At 43.2% G+C, this 23,751-nt stretch overlaps 1 protein-coding gene across 2 annotated transcripts; it reads right to left on the minus strand.

The window, feature by feature from the left end:
* Nucleotides 1–1,245: 1,245 nt before the first annotated feature.
* Nucleotides 1,246–23,596, minus strand: LOC119374367 (ero1-like protein). Of its 2 annotated transcripts, none has more exons than XM_037644453.2 (13): nucleotides 23,365–23,596; nucleotides 18,846–18,965; nucleotides 16,541–16,624; nucleotides 15,022–15,087; nucleotides 13,381–13,457; nucleotides 12,015–12,088; nucleotides 10,895–11,015; nucleotides 8,249–8,295; nucleotides 6,455–6,785; nucleotides 5,591–5,657; nucleotides 5,390–5,476; nucleotides 3,932–4,053; nucleotides 1,246–1,677 (listed from the first exon to the last, which is right to left on the minus strand). In XM_037644453.2, the coding sequence occupies exons 1-13, from the start codon at nucleotides 23,461–23,463 to the stop codon at nucleotides 1,626–1,628; spliced, it is 1,347 nt and encodes a 448-aa protein (XP_037500381.1). In that variant the 5' UTR covers nucleotides 23,464–23,596; the 3' UTR covers nucleotides 1,246–1,625. The 2 variants fall into 2 exon arrangements, with proteins under 2 accessions (XP_037500381.1, XP_037500379.1); XM_037644451.2 differs by lacking the exon at nucleotides 23,365–23,596 and adding an exon at nucleotides 19,315–19,518.
* Between the last annotated feature and the right edge of the window lie 155 nt (nucleotides 23,597–23,751).

The raw sequence follows: 23,751 nt of genomic DNA on the forward strand, positions 1-23,751 counted from the left end.
CTATCACACAAATGGTACAGTGTAGTTGGTCTGTAAAGTCCCCTCAACCTGCTTGGAAAGCTTCAGCCGAACAGTCTGACTGTCCATGTGTTAGCGATAAAAATTCAACAGAGCTAGACAGGAGCTGCTTGGATTCAGAGCGACAGCGTACTCCAGCATCTTTGTATCATGCAGGACCATATAGAGTGAGATATGCACCAATTTCAAACTGCAGCATAAGCCATAACATATTACTAAGATGAATTGCCTCAATTTGGAATGCCAGTTTTGGTGGGTATGGCCCCTGTGATGGATCAGACTGTACAACATATGGAACAGGGCAAGAACACCGCTTGCACATAGGCATTTGCACGAAGGAGGAATTTTTATTGCATCATAGTGCACAATTTCAAGTAAGCCTCTCCAATCTTGCAATTCTCACGAAGCTTTCACGGAACTGCACAAAGGTTCCAAAACGTCCCCAACGACATGTTTTTCCATTATGTGTTACATTATCAGGCCAAAATCTTGACATCCAGCAAAATATAAGGGGTGTTCAAATGAAAAGGTACGAAACGACGCCGTGGGTATAAAAGAAGACTTTACTCAAAGTATGCACCATTGGCACAACGATCCCACTGATGAACGAACCGAAGGATTCCTTGTTCCCAGAATTCCTGTGGCCGGGGCGAGACCCAGTCCTTCACAGCATCCTTGAGTCTGTCGTCCGAGTTGAAGTGCTTCCCTTTCAGGTGTCTTTTCAGGGGACCAAACACATGGAAATCACAGGTGATGAATGGTGGCCGGTTTAACACCTTCTGCTGTCAGAAGTCAGATAACACATCGCTGCTCCTCAGTTGTCGAATTTTGCAATGTGAACACCATCCTGTCCTCACATGCATTGCAGTGTCAATCGGACGGCGCTCTTTATAAGGGCCCCGGCTCTCTCCTGTGCATGTGGGTGCCCCCGTGTGCTCCGATCCACAGCAGAGACTCAAATCGCATCCCTAGATGTCTCGCTACGTTCTCCCGCAGTGGCATAGGCATTTATGTTAACGGTTACATTGTTACGACGTTTCGTACCTTTTCATTGGAACACCCCTCGTATATAGCTGCCACAATTTTCTTTTTGGGGGTAAAGAAACGACAACAAATACTTGTTGAGCAGTTAATTTCATGCTCATGATGGTGGCATGAGAATCTTTTATTATGTAGAAATTGTGACATGTTTGAGACAGTGCGGTGGTAAGCGCATGTGACATGAAAACGACGGTATATTTAATATTGCACAAGATATCAACGTAAGTACAATCTGACGTCGTCGATGATAACGTCGACACTGTGAAGTAAAAGTAAATTACACTGTGTACAAAGTCGTCCACCCATTTCCCACTAAACAGTGGGTTTCATCTCTATATAATAATTAACAACAACAACAAAAAAAAACAGTGAGCACAAGTGACGATGATTAGACACAATATCACTGCAGCCGTCGGCTGCCACCACAGCTTGCAAGCACACTTGATTCAGAAGGAGTCCAGCGAGGCTCAACTCTCCTGTCAGACCACAATGTCACGCAAATGTCACGCATGGTCACACAAGCACACACTTCCTTTCTTTGGGGTGGCGCTGGTTGAAGGACACTCTCAGGACAGCATTTTGCCGAACTGCCGTAGGTGGTAGATACTATTCGATAACCTAGAAAGGAAAAAGAGTTTTTTTTTCTAAAAATGTACGTGGTTCACTTTAGCACTGCTTCTTTGCAGTTATCTTACTTGCACAATATAACACATTTATAATGTCGCCTCCCGTTAATTTGATCTCTGTTCATTCATCATATTGAGTCATTCGAACTCGTAGGAATGTCCTGTCTGGAAAACATACAGTGCTATGAAAGGAAAACTTGTTCAGCTGGAATGTGACGCCATGCTGCTTCAGTTAAGTGAACACCCCCACCGGTGCTCCGTCATGAAATTCAGCCACAAGCTAATGTTTCACTTTTATCCTTTCATGGCCGATGCTCTACTGCCTATAAAGCCATCTTGTCCCTGGCTTGTTAGTGCTATGACATGACTCCATAATCATCAAGTGGCGAATACAGAGTGAAAGAAATTCTTCCGCATATCTTCCTCTATGATGAAAAGAAACTGAATTCATTAATTTTGTTGGAGTCCATTAATTCTGTCCTAATCGTCAGCCTATCTTATGTCCACTGCAGGACAAAGGCATCTTCAAATGATGTCCAGTTGACCCTGTCCTGTGCGAGTTGTTCCGCTTTGTGCCATTTCATGCCCTATTGGTAATTTGCCCATATGTTGCATCATTCAAGAGAGTCAACCATATTGGTTAAATCACCCACTCAAACTTGAACATTAATTTTATTTATATTCGGTTTGCAAACAATTATGTGTTGGTTGATCGATAGAACACGTTGATGAGCTACAATGAATTTACCATAGAAGGTTTGACAAGTGCGCATTGCACGCCATAGATAGGATGGTCTTCTGTCTACTGAATGTTCTGTATATGATATGCATTCTTCATACTTGCAACCATAGGTCGGCAAACTCACTCATGAGTCGACTCACTCAGACTCACTCAGACTCAGATCGAGCTGTGAGTCTGAGTCTGAGTGAGTCCGGGTGAGTAATAATTTCGTGAGTTTGAGTCCGAGTGAGTCCGGCTGAGAAAATTTTCAGTGAGTCTGAGTCCGAGTGAGTCCGGTTGAGGAAAATTTTCGTGAGTCTGAGTCCGAGTAAGCTCCAAGGGCAAAATATATTTCATGAGTGAGTGTGAGTGAGCTCCACACCTTTTTGCCAACCACTCGTTCTATCTGCACCTCTTCAGCAATATTATCAGCCTTATGTCAGCTCACGTTTATAGTCCCGTCGACTCACGCATACTTCAAAGCCCTAGAGTTCATACGCCAGCTCAATATTTACTGATCAGAGGCGTGAGTTACAGAGGTGGGGGGTGCCATGACCTGCCCCCGAAAACTCTTTCACAGGAAGTTCTTGATAAAAATATTTCGTCTGAGTCATCCCTTTAAATAAAAATGTCCTTACTGTATTGCAACCACAGATAACTCATATTTGAAGGTACGACATCAAAAGGCGCCAAGTAGAGCACCACTTATGCGAGATATTGGAGTGAAAAAGCATTGACACCATAGTCGATAAAACCAATTATACACTAACAGACTCATGAGTCGACTCACTCAGACTCACTCAGACTCAGACAAAGCCGTGAGTGAGTCTGAGTGAGTCCGAGTGAGTAATAATTTCGTGAGTTTGAGTCCGAGTGAGTCCGGCTGAAAAAATTTTCAGTGAGTCTGAGTTCGAGTGAGTCCGGTTGAGGAAAAATTTCGCGAGTCTGAGTCCGAGTGAGCTCTAAGGGCAAAATATAGTTCATGAGTGAGTCTGAGTGAGCCCCACATTTTTTGCTGACCTATGCCTGCAACTTGTGTTGACTTCCACTCAAGTGCATTATACCGACTGCTGAATTTTTAATAACTGTCCTTGAATTTCTATTAGTGTCAGGTTCACAGTGACACTGTGACACTGTGTGACACTGTGTCAGGTTCACAGTGATTGGAACGTGAATTATGTTCCTTCAACATCACTCATCACAGGGGTGGCAAAGCTGTTCACAGTTGGAAAATACTATACATTTAGAAGGGGTGCCCGTAAGCTGCCACCTTAATTCGGCACGTTACCTTTGCTTCAGGTTTTTCCTAATGCCCACAAGTGGCTAAATCTAAGAAGGAAGTAGGACCTCCGTTCGATTTCAGATCTGCATTTTATTCAGTTTTGACTCGTACCTATACGGGATAGAAGCTTCAGCGTGCTTTCAAAAGTCAACTTATGATACGTGGAAAGTTCTAATGAAGCCGATTACGGGAAACCTTCACAAAAAAAAAAAAGCAAATTTTTGAAGCCGAGAAAGATCGTACCTGCCAAAAGCGTTGAAGAGCGACACAATCTCAGACCGTGTCAAGTGGAACCTTGGGTTCTCGGGAGGCAGGCGCGACTTGTCCGTGAAAAGGATCTTCATAGCTGTACCGAGACCCTGAACCTGAAGAAAAGAGAAGTCAGCCAATATATGAACTCTAACAATAATAATACTAGGGTGTTTTAATAATGGTGAAGAATAGAAAAAGTCAAACTGCAGAAATTAACATCCCGAAACAGTACAGTTGGTTATAGAGAAGCTGTAGTCGAGGCCTCCAAATTAATTTTGACTACCCGTTTTTTCTTTACGTGCAGTTAAAATAAGCTTCGCCAGTATTTTTGCATTCTGCCTTTATCAAGATGCAGCTGTCATGGCCAGGAAGCAAATCCACCACCTTAGCCACTGAGCCAGCATGGCAGTAGACAGTGAAGAATTAAAGCTAGCAAATAATTCAAGTTCTTAAAGGGGTCATGAACCACTTTTCCAAGTAATGATCTAATGGCCTCAGTATCGGAGTGTACTGCCTCCCGAATCGATTGCCGCAAAAATTTCTCGAATCCGTCAAGAATCAGCGGAGTTACGGGGGTTTGGCGCACGCTCCCAGCGCTTTCTCTCTTTTCTCGTGCCGACGAGCGCACTGGAAGCTAGACAGGGAGGGATGGCATGGGGGAAAGAAGTTACGCCAGCGCGCGTCATGAAACGCGATCGCTCTCCCGCTGTGATTCGCTTGCGCGAGTGCGGCTACCGTGTACTGAGGAGTGCGGCGCCGGCAAGTGGCGGCACCCCGCGGCAAGAAGCGCATCTGATCCGAATGCCGCTCTCGATTTACGTCGGCTATCGGCCAATAAGCATGCTATGTCTCTTGCGACGTACAGCGGACAGACGCCCCGCCCACCGACGAGAGTGAGAACCGGCCTCTGTTTGAAAAGAGGGTGCCTGGGGAAACGGCAACTTCGCGCTCCGCTTGTGGCCATTACGCGGCGCGCACGACTGTAATATTTGGCAGAGCAGTTCATAGCCGTGTCAGCTTTCCGCAGGATGTGTTTTTTTCAATCAGCCCAAGGGGTGCTTCATGACCCCTTTAAGGACCGTAATTGTGCTCAGAGAAGCAAGAAAGGCTGAAATTGTAATGGGAACGGTGAGCAGAGTTCTCGATGCTCAATTCTAAGCTCAAGCAAGTCAATTATCTTCCTTTCTCGCCATGCATTCTTAAGTAACCACTACAGCTCACATGCTTTAAAAAACGTGCAACACTAGAGGTTTGCACATGCAATCTTGTCACACTTTCGCTAGAGATTCGGCGGAAGCACTCTAAAAATCCTGTCTATGGTAGCCATGTCTTGTGCCAAATGTTAACTCGACTTGTTAATGTGGTGAAAAACAGTCACCCCTGAAAAACAAAACAATGTGCATGCGACAACACCGTAAACGCCTAAAGCAAAGTTTATGGTATACGGACCTGGAGTTTGCCCCAGAGTCTGCACTTGTCGCATCCGACACAGTCCATGATCCTCGAGATGTTCCTGAAGTGTACCTTGAACTCTTCCTGGAGTGACAAGATAAAACAAGTCACAGCTAAGTCGCAGGTCAATATATATCCGATAATTCGTTACGCTATCTAGGTTTGTCATATTGCCGTTTCATTGTAATGTGCTGTTACCTTTAGCTTGAGTGCGTCCTTCTGCCCATTGAACATAGCACTGTCATTGAAATGGTGTGGGAATTCCCTGCAGAAAGGAAGATTTTCATGTGAAGAGGTTGCATAAGATGACAGTAATCCAATGAATAAATATTGGACATCAAGAGAAATTACTGGTTAGCGCTACACGGTGAAAGGGTGACTTGCGGACAACACAGTGCATGGTCAGCCCGTCAAGCATGCGAAGCCAACCACTTGCTACATTGTCTCCAAGTCAAAGAGAGGAACCAAGTTTCCGTTCTAACGAAGTATCCACGCCATCAGGCGGTGCCAGCATGGGAACACCGGCACCACCGGCACCACCGGCACCACCCCTCGCCCTAGAGCACAAGTACACCAACCTCAGCTCGGCAAGTGCCATCAAGGAAAGGAAAAGCCGGTTTACAAGAGACCCGACAGTCATGCGGGGAAGACAACCTTGGGAAACGCAAGAGTGTCATGAATCCTTACAAAGCATAGAAAAAATGGCAGGCCTGCGCGGAACACGCAGCATAGTCACAACGAAAGCTGACAGAGCCGCCTCTCTAAAGCTTGTTGTAAACTCTCTTGGGGCGACTACTACAAGTACTGTTCCAAGGTACTCACTATGCCATAAATCATCATAATTTTGCGAAGTATAGAAATACCCACTATGCGTCTGTAAGGCATTATGTGCACTTTATTGACGCTGTGGCTCATGACGACGAAGAATTATCGCTGAGCCCTTTGTAATCGGTGGGAAGCTTTAACCACCCACTAGCAGCACAATCCGCATTGTCTGATGCCTGGTGTTATTTTACTCATCTAACACGCTATATTACATCTGTTGTACACAAGTGCACACACCTAGCGGCATCGAGGAGTGCGCGCACCGCAGTGGGGACAGTCTCGTCCTCGGAGCTCGTGTAGAACGTCTGGTGCAGCAGGTAGGGCGCCGCCTTGGCCAGGGCGCCGAGCTCGATGAGGTAGACGAAGTAGAGGTTGCGCAGCCACTGGGGTCCCTCGCCCTTGGTCAACGCGGGGCTGAAGCGCCGCTCAAACTCTTCCGCATTGGGGCCCCATACGGCCTGACCCAGGGGGCCATCTCGGGTCAGGTAATTGGCACAGAGGTGCACGTTGATACTGGCGTGGAGGCCCGAGATGGCGCGATAGAAGGCCCGCTTCTCCAAGCACATAGCTGGAAAAGGAGGACGCGAATATCAGAACTGCGCAAACTCTCGACTGTGTCACAGATTTTCCAATAGGTGACAAAGTTAACCAATGTGGCAGTTTGGGCATGTTGGTAATCCATTTTGAAGAGAGATAAAAAGGCACATTTGTATACACACACAGGCACTACTTCCAACAACTTTATTGTTGCGATACTGTCGCTACTTATAGCATCACATAATGTGACCACGTCAATGCGCAGAAGTTTGAAGCCACTAAGAGTTGACCCTTTCAAAATGGTGTTGTCACAACCACACAGTGTTGCAACAATAAATTTGTTGGAAGTAGCACCTGTGTGTGCATATATGTGTGCCATTTTTTATCCGTGTTTTCTATGCGCTTTTAGCTTCCCTCAATAGGTGGACCAGGCCTGTCGGACTAGCTAGAAAATGTCCAGCAAGGCATGACAAAGAGCATTGCCAGTGGCTTTGCAACCACCACACCTCTATGGTGCATGAGACGAGATCGTCAAGAAATCGTCAGTGTTAGTAGGTTGCCAGTTAAATCACAGATAACGTAAGCTCATAACTTATTTTCTGTCTGTTTGACTAGAGTGATACATAGTTATGTTCGTAATCTTTGCAGAATACTAACCCAACTTGTTTCATGCAACATGACAACTTCATTCTACCCAAAGTATGCACTAACTATGGCAAACAGGCTGTTCATTTTGCAGCCATATCATCATGGAATACCATTAACATTTCTAATAAAAATCCAGAAAGCTCATAGATTTCACAATGAATTGAAGAAGTTTTTGTAATGTGACATTCACTATTCTGCATAAATGGTTTTTTTCCTCGACCTGTCAGCCTTTATTCAAGCTGTTTTTTTTTCTTCATTTTTTCTTCATTTTTTCTTTTTAATCTTACTTGTACCTATTTTCAATTACCGCTGATACATTGTTGATGTTGATATCGTCATTTGCTTACATCTGTATCTCATTAATAATAATTTTCTAATCATACTAACGTTGCTACTGTTGTTGCCAACCAAATATTTATGTTTATAATGTACAGGAGGTCCCAATTCAATTCATACTACGGGACCTCGTTATGTATAATCTTATCTTGCACAGTCTATTGGGAAATAATAAAAATTGGTTGGGCGATTGATTGATTGATACCAGCTAAGTAGGAATCCTGGTGTGTTTATAATGTGCATGTGTACAGCACTGATGCCAACTGTGGAATGCAGAATGCTGTCCTGGCCCTGCCAACTGAACATGGCACTAAAGGTGCATTCATTATGCTTTGTCATTTTTACAGCCCAAATGCACTCCGTGCTTCTTGAAAAACGTCCGCATTCATGCCGCACATATGCCATCAACAAAACGCGCAACAATGTCGGAGGCAACAACGACACAGCAAATATGCTCTGAGCATCTACGTAACAACTACTGCAATAAAACAGACATTCAAACAGTCTCACCGTTGAGGTTCTTGGATGTTGTGTAGGGGCCATAACCAACATTAGGTCTGAAAAGAAGAGGAGCGATACGTTGGTAGCAGGGACTTAGCAACCAGCAAAGTGCGTATGTTTTGTAAGCTTTGTGGTGGTACCTGCATTTGTGTGAATCATGATTCAGCCACAAGCTTACCAGCAGAGTTTTGCTAAGTGAAGCAACGAAAAGGAAAAATATAAACATAAGTTCATCAGCAGAAGCCTGACTCTAAAGTGGAAATGCTTACGGTTCTGTAGTTATCTCACTGTTACAGGAAAAAAACAAGCATGAACAAAGCGTAACGTGGGAAAACTCACTGCCAAGAAAGTGTACGAATCAATGTGAAAAAGATAATGTTTAATGGCATTCTAGAAACTTAAAAGCAACAACTGCATCAAACGTATTTCTGCAATATGCTTAGCGTGGCATAACATTGTTCGTGGGTTCATTTTGCATGGAACGGTAAACGTGACATTAAAAGTAGAACACACGTATTTTTGAAGTTGCAGATACTCCACCACATGCTTATGACACATGTAAGACACAATATTAATGAGAACTAACGGACAATAACGCCAACAAAGTACACTCGCCGCCATGGCTTCGACTGGCGCTGACTAACACTCCTAGGTTTAAATGAACATATATACCCCATAAAGTGGACGGGAGGATGACCGCCGCCGTAGCTCAGTGGTAGAGCACCGGACGCGTTATTCGAAGGCCGCAGGTTCGGTCCCTGCCGGCGGCAAGTTATCTTTTCGTCCATTTTACTTTCTTCACATTTATATTATAAATACCACAAATAATGTCCCCTATACTATCCTTGGCATTATTGTCTGTTAGTTCTCATTAATATTGTGTCTAAGAAACGAGCCCTTAAAAGTCATCCTCTTTCCTTCACACATGTAAGAATAACACAAGTATGAAGGTTTGCAAAAGTTTGCAGTAAAGCACAGATATGCTGAATGAAGGAATATATCAAACAGTTTTAACACCTCCTTGGAAATCCCTTGCAAAGATGTAGCACTGTACTATTGTGCATATTGGAAACGTTCACCGTCACTACTGATGTGTTGAATGCTTCACTGCATTGCAACCCTGCCAGCCTACCTCTCCTCAAATCTCGCGTCATTAAATCGCGTCAAAGAGGTGTGCGAAGAAGAGGCAGACGACATGTCGGTGTGCTCGAAGTAACAACCGCCATCTTGACTGCTGGACCATCCTACACTGTAAATAAGTTATAAATATATTCGCAACAATATCAATGCTGATAAAATGTACAGTTTGGCAGATTTCGACAAACAAGACATTGAATATGTAGGAAATTACATGCTCTGGAGGAAAAATGAGCAAGATGCGTATTAAACAATTTGCTTTAGTAAGCTTCAGAGCAGTGCACGCTTGTAATGCGGTGAAGCAATAATAATAATAATATCTGGGGTTTAACGTCCCAAAACCACGATATGATTATGAGAGACGCCGTAGTGGAGGACTCCGGAAATTTACACCACCTGGGGTTCTGCGGTGAAGCAAACTAATAAAGAAAGGAATTCTGTGCAGTGAACAGTACTACCAGGTTTCTACAAATTTTGTACTGAATTGCCAATATATTCAGCTAGTTTGTGATACCCTTAGGATTCAATATATACAGTTTTGACTGTAGTGTTATCCGATGCTAAAGATGATCTCAAAATGCTGGTCCTTGAGTGCTTAAACTTCATCGTGACACATTGACATTGATCAAGTTTGCTGAAAATAAGTGCTTCGTTCCTATGTGGTAGCAGCAGCAATTGCGGGAACATTCATTGTGCCAATTATGGTGGCACGATGAATTGACCTTCAGTGTACAGAATTTAATTTGTATAAATAGAATGAAGGAAATGTATTAGAGAAGCGTTTTGGCCGTGCCTCTATGTGTGCCATTATATTTTTTGGGTCTAGAGGAGTGTCACATTATTTTCCAAAAATAATAAAAAGAAAATATTACATTAGTACTCTCTCAAAGACAAGGAGACGCAGCATGTGAATGGATAATATTGATGTCACATGGGCACTTCTGATCATGATCAAGGCTGATCCAGATTACGCTTGATACGATTCAATTGCTCCACGGTAACTTTTAACTGCGGTCAGGTCCAATAGGCATCAAGGCGATCACAATCGGTGCATCACGATGTGACTTTCAGATTATGATTTGATTGACATCTGCACCAAAGTCGATTCAGATTAGTCTTGACCGCGTAGCAGCAACCATTGTAGATCAAGATAAAGAAATCAAATCCTGATCGGCCATGATCTTGGTTAGAAGTGCCAGCGTGACACTGGTATAATTAACCAAACAAAACACATTTAAGCAACAAATTAGAGCACTGTCGTCATGCAGTACGAGCAAGGTAAAAGCAGCGCAAAAAGATGACGACATGAGAAGAAGAATGACACAGGACAGGCGCTGACCTGTGTTGTTCTTCTTGTGTCGCCATCTTTTTGCACTGCTTTTACCATGAAGATCAACCAACTAGCCCAGTTTTGCATGCTATTGCAGTATGAGCAAATACGCCTACGCTTGAGCAAAGAAATATTGCCAATAACACAATTCTTGTGGTTGCAACCTTCAAACACAGATATCGTCTTACTTGAAGCAGTTCTCTTCGTAGATGCTTTTCCAAATTCTATGCGCCGAACTGCCAGCGTAGCCGGTATAGCGTTCTGGATTTAAACTCAGGTCAACGTACTCCATGCCTGCTGATGACTCATCTGCAATCCAAAGCGATGGATATTTTTTTGTCTCATCGTGCTTTGTCTATGAGAATTCCAATTAAAAGCGAGTTAAAAATATTTGTATTTCTTTTTGTGCTATGGCTTGGTATGTCACACGCAGAAGCTCTCATCAAGCGAAGCTGCAGCTGCACAGAGTGACAGGATTTTTCTTATCGGCCATCCTGCACAATGCACACAACAATTTGCTGAGCAGGTCACTGGCCTTTCTAATTTAATACGAACAATGTGAAAACAACAGGAATGCAGCTGGCAAGCAGATAATTGTTTTTCATTACAGCTATCTAATATACAACCTAAGGAACCTCCCAACGCAGGTCAGGTGCTATAAAAAGATGACAGCATATTTCAAACACGCTCATCTCCAATCTTATCTAATATGGAAAAATCTCGAGGAAGTTTTTACAAAAATAGATCAGCATGTGGCCGACAGTCATCAGCAATTCTAACGTAACGTTTAAGAACAGATTTTACTGAAAGGTCACAGAACATGAAAGACGAGGAAGGGATAAATTGTTGTCCACTTATTTGTAGTCACGAGACTAAAAAGGACACCTATGAGGATTTTATTGTGTTCGACTCCCGAACTAGGATGAATTTTTTGTCATCTAGGAAGCTTTCTTTCTGAGAAATCGGTAGGATTTTCTGCGTAACTTTGTGGAACAAACAAGTGGATAAAAAGCTTTCCCTTTCGTTATCCTTGTCCCACTACATGAAATATAATTATCTCGACTACCGTTGACTATTAGCTGACCTGTATGTAAATTGTACACTAACTATAAAACCAAAGGCTCCACGAACCATGCATGGCAAAAGAACATTGTATATTATAGAGAGCAAAGGCCCAGCCTCTTTGACAAGTTAAAAAACATAAAATTAGTATTTTTAAAGAAACAAGCTTAATAATCATTATTTTAATTTCTTTTATCTTACTCATCCTGTACAATAGGTTCTTGAAGTGACTCGCAAATTCCTTACCGTCCATCTCGCAGAAGTTGTCCTGAGAATCGTCGTGCTTCTGCCATCGTTCAAATTCCCTGTAGCTTTCGTCACTGCACGCAAAAAGAAAAAAAGCATGTTATGTAGAACATGCCATCAGTTCACTGCTCTAAAATGACAATGAGCTTGTGATAGTTCACGCAGCCTAGCTCCAAGCAACAAGTGCACCTCTCTTCTGCTTGTGTTACTTATTACTTATGCTATAATTAACTAATGAGCTGCATAGCGATATTATCCGACAGCTGTACACTATAAGCCAACAAACTACAAGCCAACAAAAGAGAGAGTATTATATTACAAGCAAAGGTGTTGCATGTGAACCATGTTAGGACAAAGTAAGAGACAACATGTAAACACGTTTATTATCCCCTTCAGCGGCGGTGGCTACGTTTGTGCACACAACTTGTTTATGCTAGTTGTGTCAACTTGCAGCCAAACGATAGCAAGGTACATCGCTCATTGGACAAACTGAACCTTCTGCATAGTCAATGCGTCTTTTCCTAACCTCAATGTGCTGCGTATGACTGTAGTCGATCACTTTGGTGAAGGCACTGCGATGTTCGACAGGTCGTTTGACCTGCTGCATTCCAGAAACAACGTCAAAATTACTATTACTTTTCTTTAAGTGAAATGAATGCAACCAAAAACTAATTGCGGACACATTTGGTGCCTATGATTTCATTCTTTTTATGTCAAAACGGAACATGACTGACTGCATAATAATGAAGTATTTAATTACGTATGCTAATTACAATTGATTACTGATACACAAAACAACCCATTACTTCTTTTTATTTCTTGGAATGCAATATTAAGTGCCTTGAAGTTATGCTATGTGAATTTGACACATTCGTAGACAGTGCATCATAGTTCGTGCCTGCAGGGATTATATGTGATGATGATCTAAACGTATACTTATTAGATGCTGGCATCAGCAGGCAACATCTTACATTTATTATATTCGCTTTATTTGAAAATATGTTGTGCCTGTGTTCATTTGATCATAGCTTGGCTGACACAAGCACTCAATAATCTAACGCTGATTCCACAACGGTAAATACAACGTTCCTTTAAGTTCAAACATGTTTAAAAACACTAAGAGGTGTTCCTAGCTAAAGCTATTACTAGCTAAATTTAACCTGTGGTTAATATAAGCTGTTCTGCATTACCCACCATGGAGGAAGCAGGCACAAGAACACTGAATTTAAAGAAAAGTAAGCAAATGACGCAGACCCGTCAATTTTACAAAAAGGTTGGTTCTTTTCGTTACGACAGATGAGGCACACCGACGCTCAATGCAAGAATGACTGTGAAAAATCTGCGCTCTAAAAACCAGTCTGCTTGCCTTATGGTACTGTCAACTTCGCCCAGGCCGGCGTGGTTCTCGTCACACGAGTCCTGTTCATTTGCCACCTTGGAATACTGAGACAGAAAACATACCAAAACACATATATGAGATTTCAAAAGGAAGCGATGCAAAACTTGCTCAAACATCCAAAGGAAAGCCATCGGTTTCAGGAAATGACACAACAACGGGATTGAATTTGGCATACTCTAAAAAAATTTTGTGCAATGCAGAGTAATGCAAGCTGTAATTATGTCGAGTGGAGTTTTTCACAGCTAGAGGAGCTCTTAAGATGAATCAAGAAGGGCAGACTTGGCAACCTTAGAACATGAAAAATACTACAGCCAAAGCTGAATGAAAGAAGGGGTATTTAAGGGCTTGGTTTTCTTTGTTAAGCCCGAACCACACATACGCTGGCCGAGCGCGCGCTGTACGTTGGCTGTGCGCGCTCCAGAGGCCGCGCATGCGCAGACGAAGCAAGCGCGGCAAAACACGCTCGGTACGAGAGTGTTCGCGGCGACTGATATCGACCTTGAAACGGCGCGCGTTCGGAAGCGCTTGGAGCCCTGCAAATACGCAACTGTGGGACGGCTGTTACCAGCACTGGCTTGTCCGACGGATGGTGATACACATCATGTGAAAAATTTTAGTTCTTATTTACTTTTGCATGCATCTAACAATAAAAAAAGGTAACAGAAGGAGGTTTTGTAAGTATTCTGATGAACTATCAGTAATTTTGTACGAAACGATGTCTTGCACGTATGAGGAAGCGCGCTCTTGCGAGCGCTTTCGCGTGTAGTGTGTGGGTGGAAACCACCATAACTCGCCGGAAACGCCCAGGCTGCGTGCGCTGACGCGCTCCCCATGCGCGTTTGGGAGCGTACGTGCGGTTCGGGCTTTAGGCACAACGTTAATGAGAACTAACAGACAATCAACCCTAGGAAAGTATAGAGGACGTTATTTGTAGCAATTATGATATAAACACTCCTAGGTTTAAATGCACACATATACTGATAAAGTGTACGGGAGGACGACCGCCACCGTAGCTCAATTGGTAGAGCATTGGACGCATTATTCGAAGGTTGCAGGTTTGGTCCCTGCCGGCAGCAAGTTGTCTTTTCGTCCACTTTAATTTCTTCACATTTATATCAGAATTACTACAAATAACACCCCCTATACTTTCCTTGGCTTGATTGTCTGTTAGTTCTCATTACAGTCAAAGCTGAAAGAAGACTACTAAAGTTTGATTAAATATACCACATATATTTTGTGACCCCCCAATTTTATTTAATAGATATTTCATTTTGAAAGAAATTCATGCAGAAACAGCCATATTTCAACTTCCATTATACATAGGCTCTTTGCAATAAAACCCCAGAAGTTGGCAGCTACGAAATTATTTATGGGGTTTTCATGGAGAATAATTGAAAACAGGTGGTTAAAATAAATGTGATCCCAGAAAAGCTGAGTACAAAAAACAGTATCAAAAGGTATAAATTAAACTACGCTATATGTGTTTTATGGCACTCACTTTATTATTATTTTTCAAAGTTCACATCTTTACAGCTGTACAGAGGAGTCATTATTCTTTGCGAAGTCATTAATCTGAGAAAGATAAGCTCACTTAAACACATGACTTACCTTAGAGACGCTGTCATTTGGAATGTAATTCCTCTCGTGGCCTCTGATGCTCTTAGGAAGGCTATCCTGCAAGCAAAAGTTTGTGATATAAATAAGTGACAAAGTGGTGATGAGTGTATTTGGAAGTACTGTACATTACGATTGCATACAATAATGATGAATGCGCCTATGACCACTGGAGGTCACATTTTCCCGTATATAAAATGAATATATTTTTACATCAGCTTGCAGTCGTTACGTAATATACAAATGTACACGAATGGGCTAGCTATTCTAAGTCTGGAATTCTAGAAACAGTGTGGACAAATGAAAAAATTAGGAGTGAATGCAGTGGCAGTTGCTTGCACATATACGTTAATTTTAGCATCATATATACTCATTTACATCTAGTAAAAATTATTGTGCTGCTGATTATACAGCAATATCTTTTTTTTTTGTGTGGCATTACATCAGTACGCTATATATGCATCTAAGATTTTAAATGATCTTGGCAATTAGAATAATTAAAGTAACACCACTTAGAAGCCAGAAAATGGAGCAATGCCTAATTAAATCTGCACGTTTCACAACACATACAGCTGCTATAAGTTAACTATGACATCGACTTGCTTCAAAAACAAGTCGTCAAACACTCACAGTGCCTGCCTTGATCGCCAAAAGACAAAGAAGAGAAACATTCCATCAAAAACACAAATATTCACAGCTTCTTAATAAAAACTTCTAAGAATAGCTTGTGTAATGCATGAGTTGCCTACAGTGGCTACAAAATTTAACTCTATAGTTGGTTACAACCTAGAAAAAATACGTAAGCCCTACCAATAAAACTGAGGTTGAAATAAATAAGCTGGTTAAATCCAGAAGGATAAACTTTATGGTAATTCACATACTTTAATGCAACTAGTTTCATTCAAATCACATGCTGAATGTTGTAAGTTGTTGCATTTATAATGCAATATTTTGTTGCAAGTTACTAATTTGCAGAGTCACAAGGCTGTTTAAAGCCAAAAGGACAATGTTTAGCCAAATCCACATACTTTGGTGCAACAGCAAGAGTCAGATAATAGTGTAATAGTTTTACAGGCGTTTTTGTGTATTTACAAGGTAATAGAGTAAGGACGTTAGTGTTATGCCAAATCAAAAGCCAACTCTTAACATATATGTCAAAAAACACTAAAATATTTTTAGTAAATAATGAGGCAGGAAATTCACAGCATAAGCATAAAAGTTAGTCTTAAAGAAGCTACATCAAGCTTTCTGCAATAATTAGACGATTTGAAAGGAGGCACTTTACATTCCTAAAGTCACTAACTTGTTGAAGAAGCATCCATTGAAACTATAGCAGCACAACAGCAACAAACAATTATATTAACTGATATTTGCTAATCTATGGTTAAATTACAAAGTTCTAATCATCAGACTGGTAAATTACTAAACTATCCTTTCTCAGAGGTCAACTACACACAGTGCTTACACAGTGTAATCAAAATAAAGCACACAATGTATAAGAAGCAATTAATACCTCACTACATGTAGTGACCGAGCAGTCTCGAAGGGCGCATCGGCTGTCATCAGGCCAAAATGGGCATGGGCGCTTTAGATTAACCTAAGAATCAACAAAAGCAGTAAGGCAGTCAGCAATGTCATACAGTTGTGCTTCAGTGTCAACACCACACACTTTTTTAGAGGTATGTGTTACAGCATAATACGTGTCAGAAAACGGCACGTCTCACAGAATAATGCATGAAGTAAACTGCACATTGTGATGTCCTCGCAAGAAGTTCAGAGTTCACAAACACTGCTCCTCAGTTCCACAAGGAAAAGTGGTCAGACCACTGCATGTTTGCTAATCTGACAAAATGCAGGCATATTTAAAAACTGACAAGCAGTCCTAAAAAGATATTTTCATATTATGGCAAACTGCGTGACCTTTAAATGTAGCACAAATAATATAGCATTTTCAAAGGGGATAGGATATTTAAAGGAGTGGTGACAGAAAATTTGTGAACCTCTGTTTTTTGCTCTTAATCAATGGCTACTGACTCGATAATAGCGGCAACGAAACTCATGTGCCCCAGCGCGAAACAAATGTTTAATTATATGCTCGTATGTTACGACCGGAGGCAGTTTCGATTTCGAAGAGCACTCGGTAGCCCCGTGACGTAGATGGTCTACTTGGTAAACAAAACCGCAAGAACCAGTGACGTCACTGGCCAGCTTCTGCTATGTTGTCAGTGCTGCTGTTTCGTTTGCTGTGTTGAGCAGGTATTGAGAGTTGCGAGTGCTTGTTTCCTCGATTGTCAAACTACGTTGCTTATCTAGTGCGGCGATGGACGAAAGAGCTGGCAGGAGTGTAAAAATCAGTAAGAAAAGCTCGATTAACTTTGCGAATCTCGCCGGTAGCTGCGATTTTGTTCTTGTAGTCGTCCAACTGAGGCGACGTTTTCCGCCAGGCTTGGAGTAGCCGCAGCATTAGACGTGCTGAAACATTTTCGCTCCGATCATTCGTAAAGTAGCAGGATGAGAAGTGACGAAGGAAGCATTGAAATCACAACATTGGCACTCTGTAACAGTGTTTATGCGTAACATGCAAATGACGTGACGTATGCTTTACTGACTCGTATTTATATCGGGCAACGCCGCATTCTCAGGGCATACCAATCCCACGTAGGCACGTCGGAGGGTCGAAGCAGTTATCTGTCCACTACGCAATATGATCCCGGCAGCAGAGAGCTTTAGTTCGTCTGTAGACTTCCTATCGTTTGCGGGTACCTGGTTACCAGAGCTGTTGACGGCTGCAGCAGTAGCAGCAACTGCCACGGCCGGTCTGGAGGCGCGCGCTCGCTACCGGCCGTGCAACTGCGTACAACTACGATCCCTAGAATATACTCTAGGGACCGTAGTACAACTGCGGAGCCCGTAGCGACATCTTGTGGCGTTTTGTCCAACTACAATAATTTTTTTTCGATTTTTTCCGGCGCGTTGTAGTTCTTGTTGGAAAAAAAAGCAATGAGAATACTGTGAGTTGCTAATTATCTCACTGCCAATGCTTTACACAGAATCAGTAAGCGGGTAAGTCGCTGCGATGTTATATTGTAAGTCTCTGGTAAGGATATGCATCATCAGGTGTCGCTACCAGCGTTGTCTGTCTCGTACGCGCCTCCGGTAACCCGGCCAGAACTCGTGACGTACGTGGTATCCACTCGGTGACCTCATCGTCTTTTGCTTCTATTTACGATCCGGCACTTTCGTGAACTTCAAAACTCAATTAAAGTACCTTTTAGGCTGTATTTGTGGCTGATATTGTACAGATGGCACCTATATGCACCCATTAGTGTGATTCAACAGTCAAATTGTGTCTGAATTTTTGTGTCACCACTCCTTTAACATCGCACCAAGAGGCTCGTACTAACATGCAGTTGCACTTTCCACATTTTAGGTAAGTTAATGTGCTCTTCGCTCATAGTCACATTAAAACCTTCGATACATTCTACATGATAGGATGATATCAAAGCTGCACTGATGAAAATATTTATGAGGCAAGCATTTTTTATGAATTTGTTGGAAGACCAATAATTACATGCTACATGACAGTCTGCGCCGGTAATGGTGGTTCAAAAGCAAGGCTTAAAGTAAGTGGGATTACTGCAGATATGAAAATATTGCGGATGCTCAAATGCAACCTCTTTTCAATTTTCACTTAATGCGTCCGCAATAACAGGCCCGAATGGACAAACATGGAAATATGGACAAATATATGTAATGCACGCACTTTCAGGTTGAACTATACCAACGTCTAAAACCAAAACGCTAGCAAAAGCATGTACCTTGAAGAAGCGGAAGTAGTCCTTCTGCAACAAGCTCTTGAGGATGGGATGGACTTTGAAGTTGTTGAAGTGATCGATGGTGTCGATATTGCAAGCACAATCGTCCACCTTGCCTTGCAACTGCAGATCAAGAGAAAGCAACGAGTTACTTTTTACTTTCCGCAAGAAATCTAGTTTCATAGATCATTCGATGTACAATAGCTGTCAGCTACATAAATGCCTATGTCCAGCTAGCATCTAAGTGGTTAATTAGCACAGCGTGTACATATACGTATGGAAGTTCCCACATACAATAGGCTGTCAGTTGTGTCTGCGATAAAAGGTCGCCATGTCTGCCATAAATATCACACTGGCTTGAAAGTCATACATTAAGTCAGGCATGTCTAAGCCATTAGACTTCAATGCATGCGCCGCGCGCACACAATGCGAGTCGTGAGTACCATATGTGACGGTGCAAGGGTCTGCTTACGTGCTCGAATATGTCCGGTGACGTTCTTCGATCGCAACGGCGCGCGTTCTGAAAACAACACACTCGGCCCGTCAGCGCCACGAGCAGGGAGACGGCGACGAAGGCAGCGGCCACGTTAGTAGTACGTCGGCCGCGGCACCCGTGTTCGCAAGAATATCCGAAAAATGACCACGTCGCGCACGATATCATGGCAGGCGGGCGCGCGCGAAAGCAGACGACGTAGCGCTAAGACGAGCAGAAGACGCCTCCGCTCGCAACGTCTTTCAGCTTTCGGGGCCTTTTTCTCAATTCCTCGATAAGGAGGCGGAGAGAAGAAAGACGAGGTGCGAAGAGCACACGCTCGCGTGACCAGCACGCAGCCGTGTTTCGTCGTCGCCAGGCACGGGAACAACCGGCGGTACTAGCCGCAAGTTTCGATTGCAGACGGCGCGCACGCCAAAAGCGCGTCGTCTGCTATAACGACCCGCACATATGCGGGCTCGCCGCGGGGGACGCTTCGATCGGCGGGAAGAAAATGTCCCCCATTAATTAAATGACACTGCGGTCAACAGCTGCTGCTATATATGCTGACGTCTTCGTGTCATACTGACGACGTTTTACTCAAGTGGGCTTAGGCGTAAAACGTGGTTCATTGTATCGGGTGTCTTCCTTTTTTGCCTTATTTAGTTGCACCAAAATTTTAAAACGAGACCGATATATCGTTTCCATTTCCGGACTGGCGGTCTCTACAGTAGTTCGCGCAATTAACAAGACTCGGTTCATTCATTATTTTTTAGCAATCTAGCGTAATCATAGATGCCTATCAAGTGAGTACATTAAAGACGCTCTTCGAGTATATTTCAAGTTGGAAAGTCCTCAATGTCAAAACGAAACTCGCGTTTTTTTCTTTTTTGCGATAGAGCAGCAGACGCGTGAGGTGCAGTTACCTAAATTAAGATAATTAACCCGTAAACGGGGTGCTCCCTCCAGGATAGCTATTGCGAAACTTCGAAATGGAAGCCAACTGATAGAGAAATAAAAAATCTGACATATGCAACACGGAGTGCAAATTCTTCAGGACACTATGGTATGATAGATCTCATGTACTCATAGTCATATATGTCAGCAGAGGATCGACAACAACAATTCAACAAAGACGATGACAAAGTTAAAAACATGATAAGCATTAAAAAAATAAACTTCTATTTCATTGTTAAATAGCATTGCCCGAGGAAGTACATTTTCCAGTGTATGGAACAGGTGGCAAACGACGAACGATCACTCATCAGCGTCCAAAATATAATAACTATACATCAGGTACAGCGGGAGTTTCCTCTGCGAAAAGCCACGTCGCTCAAAGAAAACCGCGCACGCGAGCTCAGGAACAAATATCACGAAGAGGCCATTTGCCCCAAAGCCGTTTTTTCAAATGTTTCGCCAAAGAAGAAGAAGAAAAAAAAAAAACGCGCCCCGAGCTCTTACACAGCTGGTATACACGCGCGGCTTTTGACGACCGGCCCGCATAAATGCATGCTGTAAGACATATATCAATTGCTGCCTCGGAAATCTGACAGAAAACGCGCAAAAACACAGCTGGACTGCATGCGCAGAGAAAAATAAGGGATACATGACGTTCTAATAAGGTGCAATACAAGAGCGCCCGCCGAAAGCCCGATGATGCACGCCAGTACAGTCGAACCCGCATATATTTAACTCGCACAAAGAGAGAGAGAGAGAGAGAGAGAGAGAGGAGAGAGAGAGAGAGAGAGAGAGAGAGGAATCATTTCGATATATCGTGTAATTCGATATAAAGCTTTTAAACAATTTGACTCATTTTCGGTGGGAACTTCGGTGCGCAAGTTGGCTTCCCAGCACTGCTTCAAGATAACGCAAAAAAGGCAGCTTCACAACAATACGCTGGGATTTTTTAAATTTTTATTTGGCAAGCGGTAGTTTCTACTCGCTCTGCGCATCACCCTCTTAACTATTCACACCGCTAGCTATCCCAAATGAATGCGGGAAAGTCTCCTTCGGGGATGAAAAGCCAACTTTTTGGAGTGTTTCTGCAGTGCCCAATGTTCGATACATCAGCTATTTCCGCTGTTTCTGTTCGATGTAGCCGTAAATATTCCTGTGCATTGACGTTTAAAGCGTTGCCGTGAACAGTTCGATATAATGGATAATTCGATTTACCCGAGTTCGATATAATCGGGTACGTTTGACTGCATTCGATTCCACCGGTCGGCGAGTTGCGATACAACACAGACGTGCTACGAGGCAAAGCCCCCTTCGCAGAAAAAAAAAAGAAAAAAAATGCGGGGTCGCACCATGCCCACGGTAAACGCCCGCGATTGCTCTACGGGAGTGGAAGTCACGCATAGCATAACACGTACTCCCGCACGTAAGTTGCAGTGCTACCTGTAAAAAATAGCAGGAGTTACACCATCACTTTCGAGGGGTGACGTCATATCGATGACAGCTCGACGTGTCCTAGCTACGGAAGGGCGCGGCATCCAAAAGCTGCGCATCGAGCGTGCTCCCAATCACGTACGCATGGAAATGCGCCCACAGCGACAAAAGCGCACCAACGTGACCCCTCATGCGTGTCGAATGCACATTGTGGTCTCGGTGAAAGGATTCGACCGAGTTGACACGGGAATATGCGCATTACGATGCGTACTCTCTGAACAGCAAGCGACTCGCTCAAAAAACGCGCGCTCGATCGGTGCATATCGCGCCTCCTGCACGGATATCCGGCTTGAACTAGTTCGAACCATGGAGTATTCCTTCCTCCATGGTTCGAACAGCATTTTACTTCGGCACGGAGTACTCCGGCAATGATTTGCATGAGGCGAAGCGCAACTGTGTATTAGAAACAGTAAGATGCTATGCAGGGTAGCAAAGGTTGCAACGGTGGAACGAAATAAATAAGGGAAGCACCCCGCATGTCTGCAACACGTACATACAATTCGATTGGACATGCGCATCCTGTGATACGCACGTTTGACAAAGAAAATAGGACGACAATTAAGCCGTCGAAGGTTGTCGGCGCATCTACATACATTTCGTGGTTGTTGATACCTGACCTACGTGCACGTACTACGTCAAAACGATACATATATTGTAAACAAACGAACTAAAGCAAGATGGAACGTCACTCAAGCATATAAGTCGAATCTACAGGTGCGAGCACGGATCAGAAAGTAAAACGTTTTGTTTCAGATCCATTTTTGCATAGCACTGTGCGAAACTACATCAAACTCCTAAAGCCATCGCCACCGGAGAACCTAGGTGTCTCCTACACAGTAGTGATACGTGGCGTTAGAGATTATAAATTACGCGCGGTCTATAGAGACGATCGTGTGACAGCTACAGGTACGCCCGCATGACAATGTCGGCTGTTATAGCCGAAACGTGCACATATGTTTACTTGAAACATACCAGAAACGTGGTGCCCCTTCAAAACATAAGAGGGACATTAACTGCAACGTGCAGCGCAATCAATGTAATTAAGCACATATCGCTACCACATATGGGGCACTTTCGATCGCGATCGAGCCCGATCCGGATCAAACATCTCGATCGCGACTGGCTCCCTCAGTGCAAGCTGTGGATGGGAGCCAGTCACGATCCAGAAATTTGATCCGGATCGTGCTCTGTTTGATCCAAAATACCTCCCCGTGGAACTGAGGCGTTAGTTAATTCATAACGCAATCACAACGAATTTAACGCAATACGTATACAGCCTAACAAAGCTTTTATGTAAACAGCTTCAGATGTTCATAATTCTTGTGAATGAGTTGACAGAAGGTCGCGCAGATTGCATCGCATCAGTGCAAATGTGAAATTGCGATAGAGCGGCTAAGGAAAAATGCGAAACCAATGCAAATAGCGGCAGCCCGATATGCATGGTCAACTGACAACAGGAAAAAGTGCGCTCACTCGTCTTACTTGTCAAGTCAGCGCGTATGATAACACCCTGTTGCGCTAATAAAGTCTTCGAGGCATGAAAGCCGGCAAAAGATGCCATTTTAGGAAAGAGAGCCGAAGAAACGATATTTCACAACTTACCAGGCAGAAACAAGAATCTTTCGAGACACCATCCTTGTTCCTGCTAGAGGCCCCGATGGTCACCACCAGTAAAAGTAAGGCCACACTATGCCTCACCATGGTAACAAAGTCTCGACGTCGATTGAAGCTTGATGAAAGTCGCTACACGCGAATGCCACCACACGAATGCGCCCGACCGGCTCGATGCACATCGCACATTACCGCAGCACTTCCAAACCTTGGCACTTCCTTGTACGACAGCTTCGCCTCACCACCCTCCATCATATCAGTGCTGGAGAGAAGTCGCACATACGCAAGAAACACTTTCGCAAATACGCAAAGTCACAAAGACTAGCACAGTAAAAAATTTTGTTGAATGAAGGTTGATATATATACTATAAATAATTA

This window comes from Rhipicephalus sanguineus, chromosome 11, assembly GCF_013339695.2.
Source record: "Rhipicephalus sanguineus isolate Rsan-2018 chromosome 11, BIME_Rsan_1.4, whole genome shotgun sequence".
NCBI lineage: Eukaryota > Metazoa > Arthropoda > Arachnida > Ixodida > Ixodidae > Rhipicephalus > Rhipicephalus sanguineus.

What these genes read in the sequence shown, in the direction of transcription:
- LOC119374367 (XM_037644451.2), bottom strand. Translation starts at nt 19,503, where the DNA reads ATGATATCGTGCGCGACGTGGTCATTTTTCGGATATTCTTGCGAACAC. An exon ending in TACGAAGAGAACTGCTTCAA is followed by an intron (nt 8,296 to 10,894) that starts GTAAGACGATAT and finishes TCTTCTTTTCAG; the next exon opens with ACCTAATGTTGGTTATGGCC. An exon ending in CTCTTCAACGCTTTTGGCAG is followed by an intron (nt 1,678 to 3,931) that starts GTACGATCTTTC and finishes TTTCCTTTCTAG; the next exon opens with GTTATCGAATAGTATCTACC.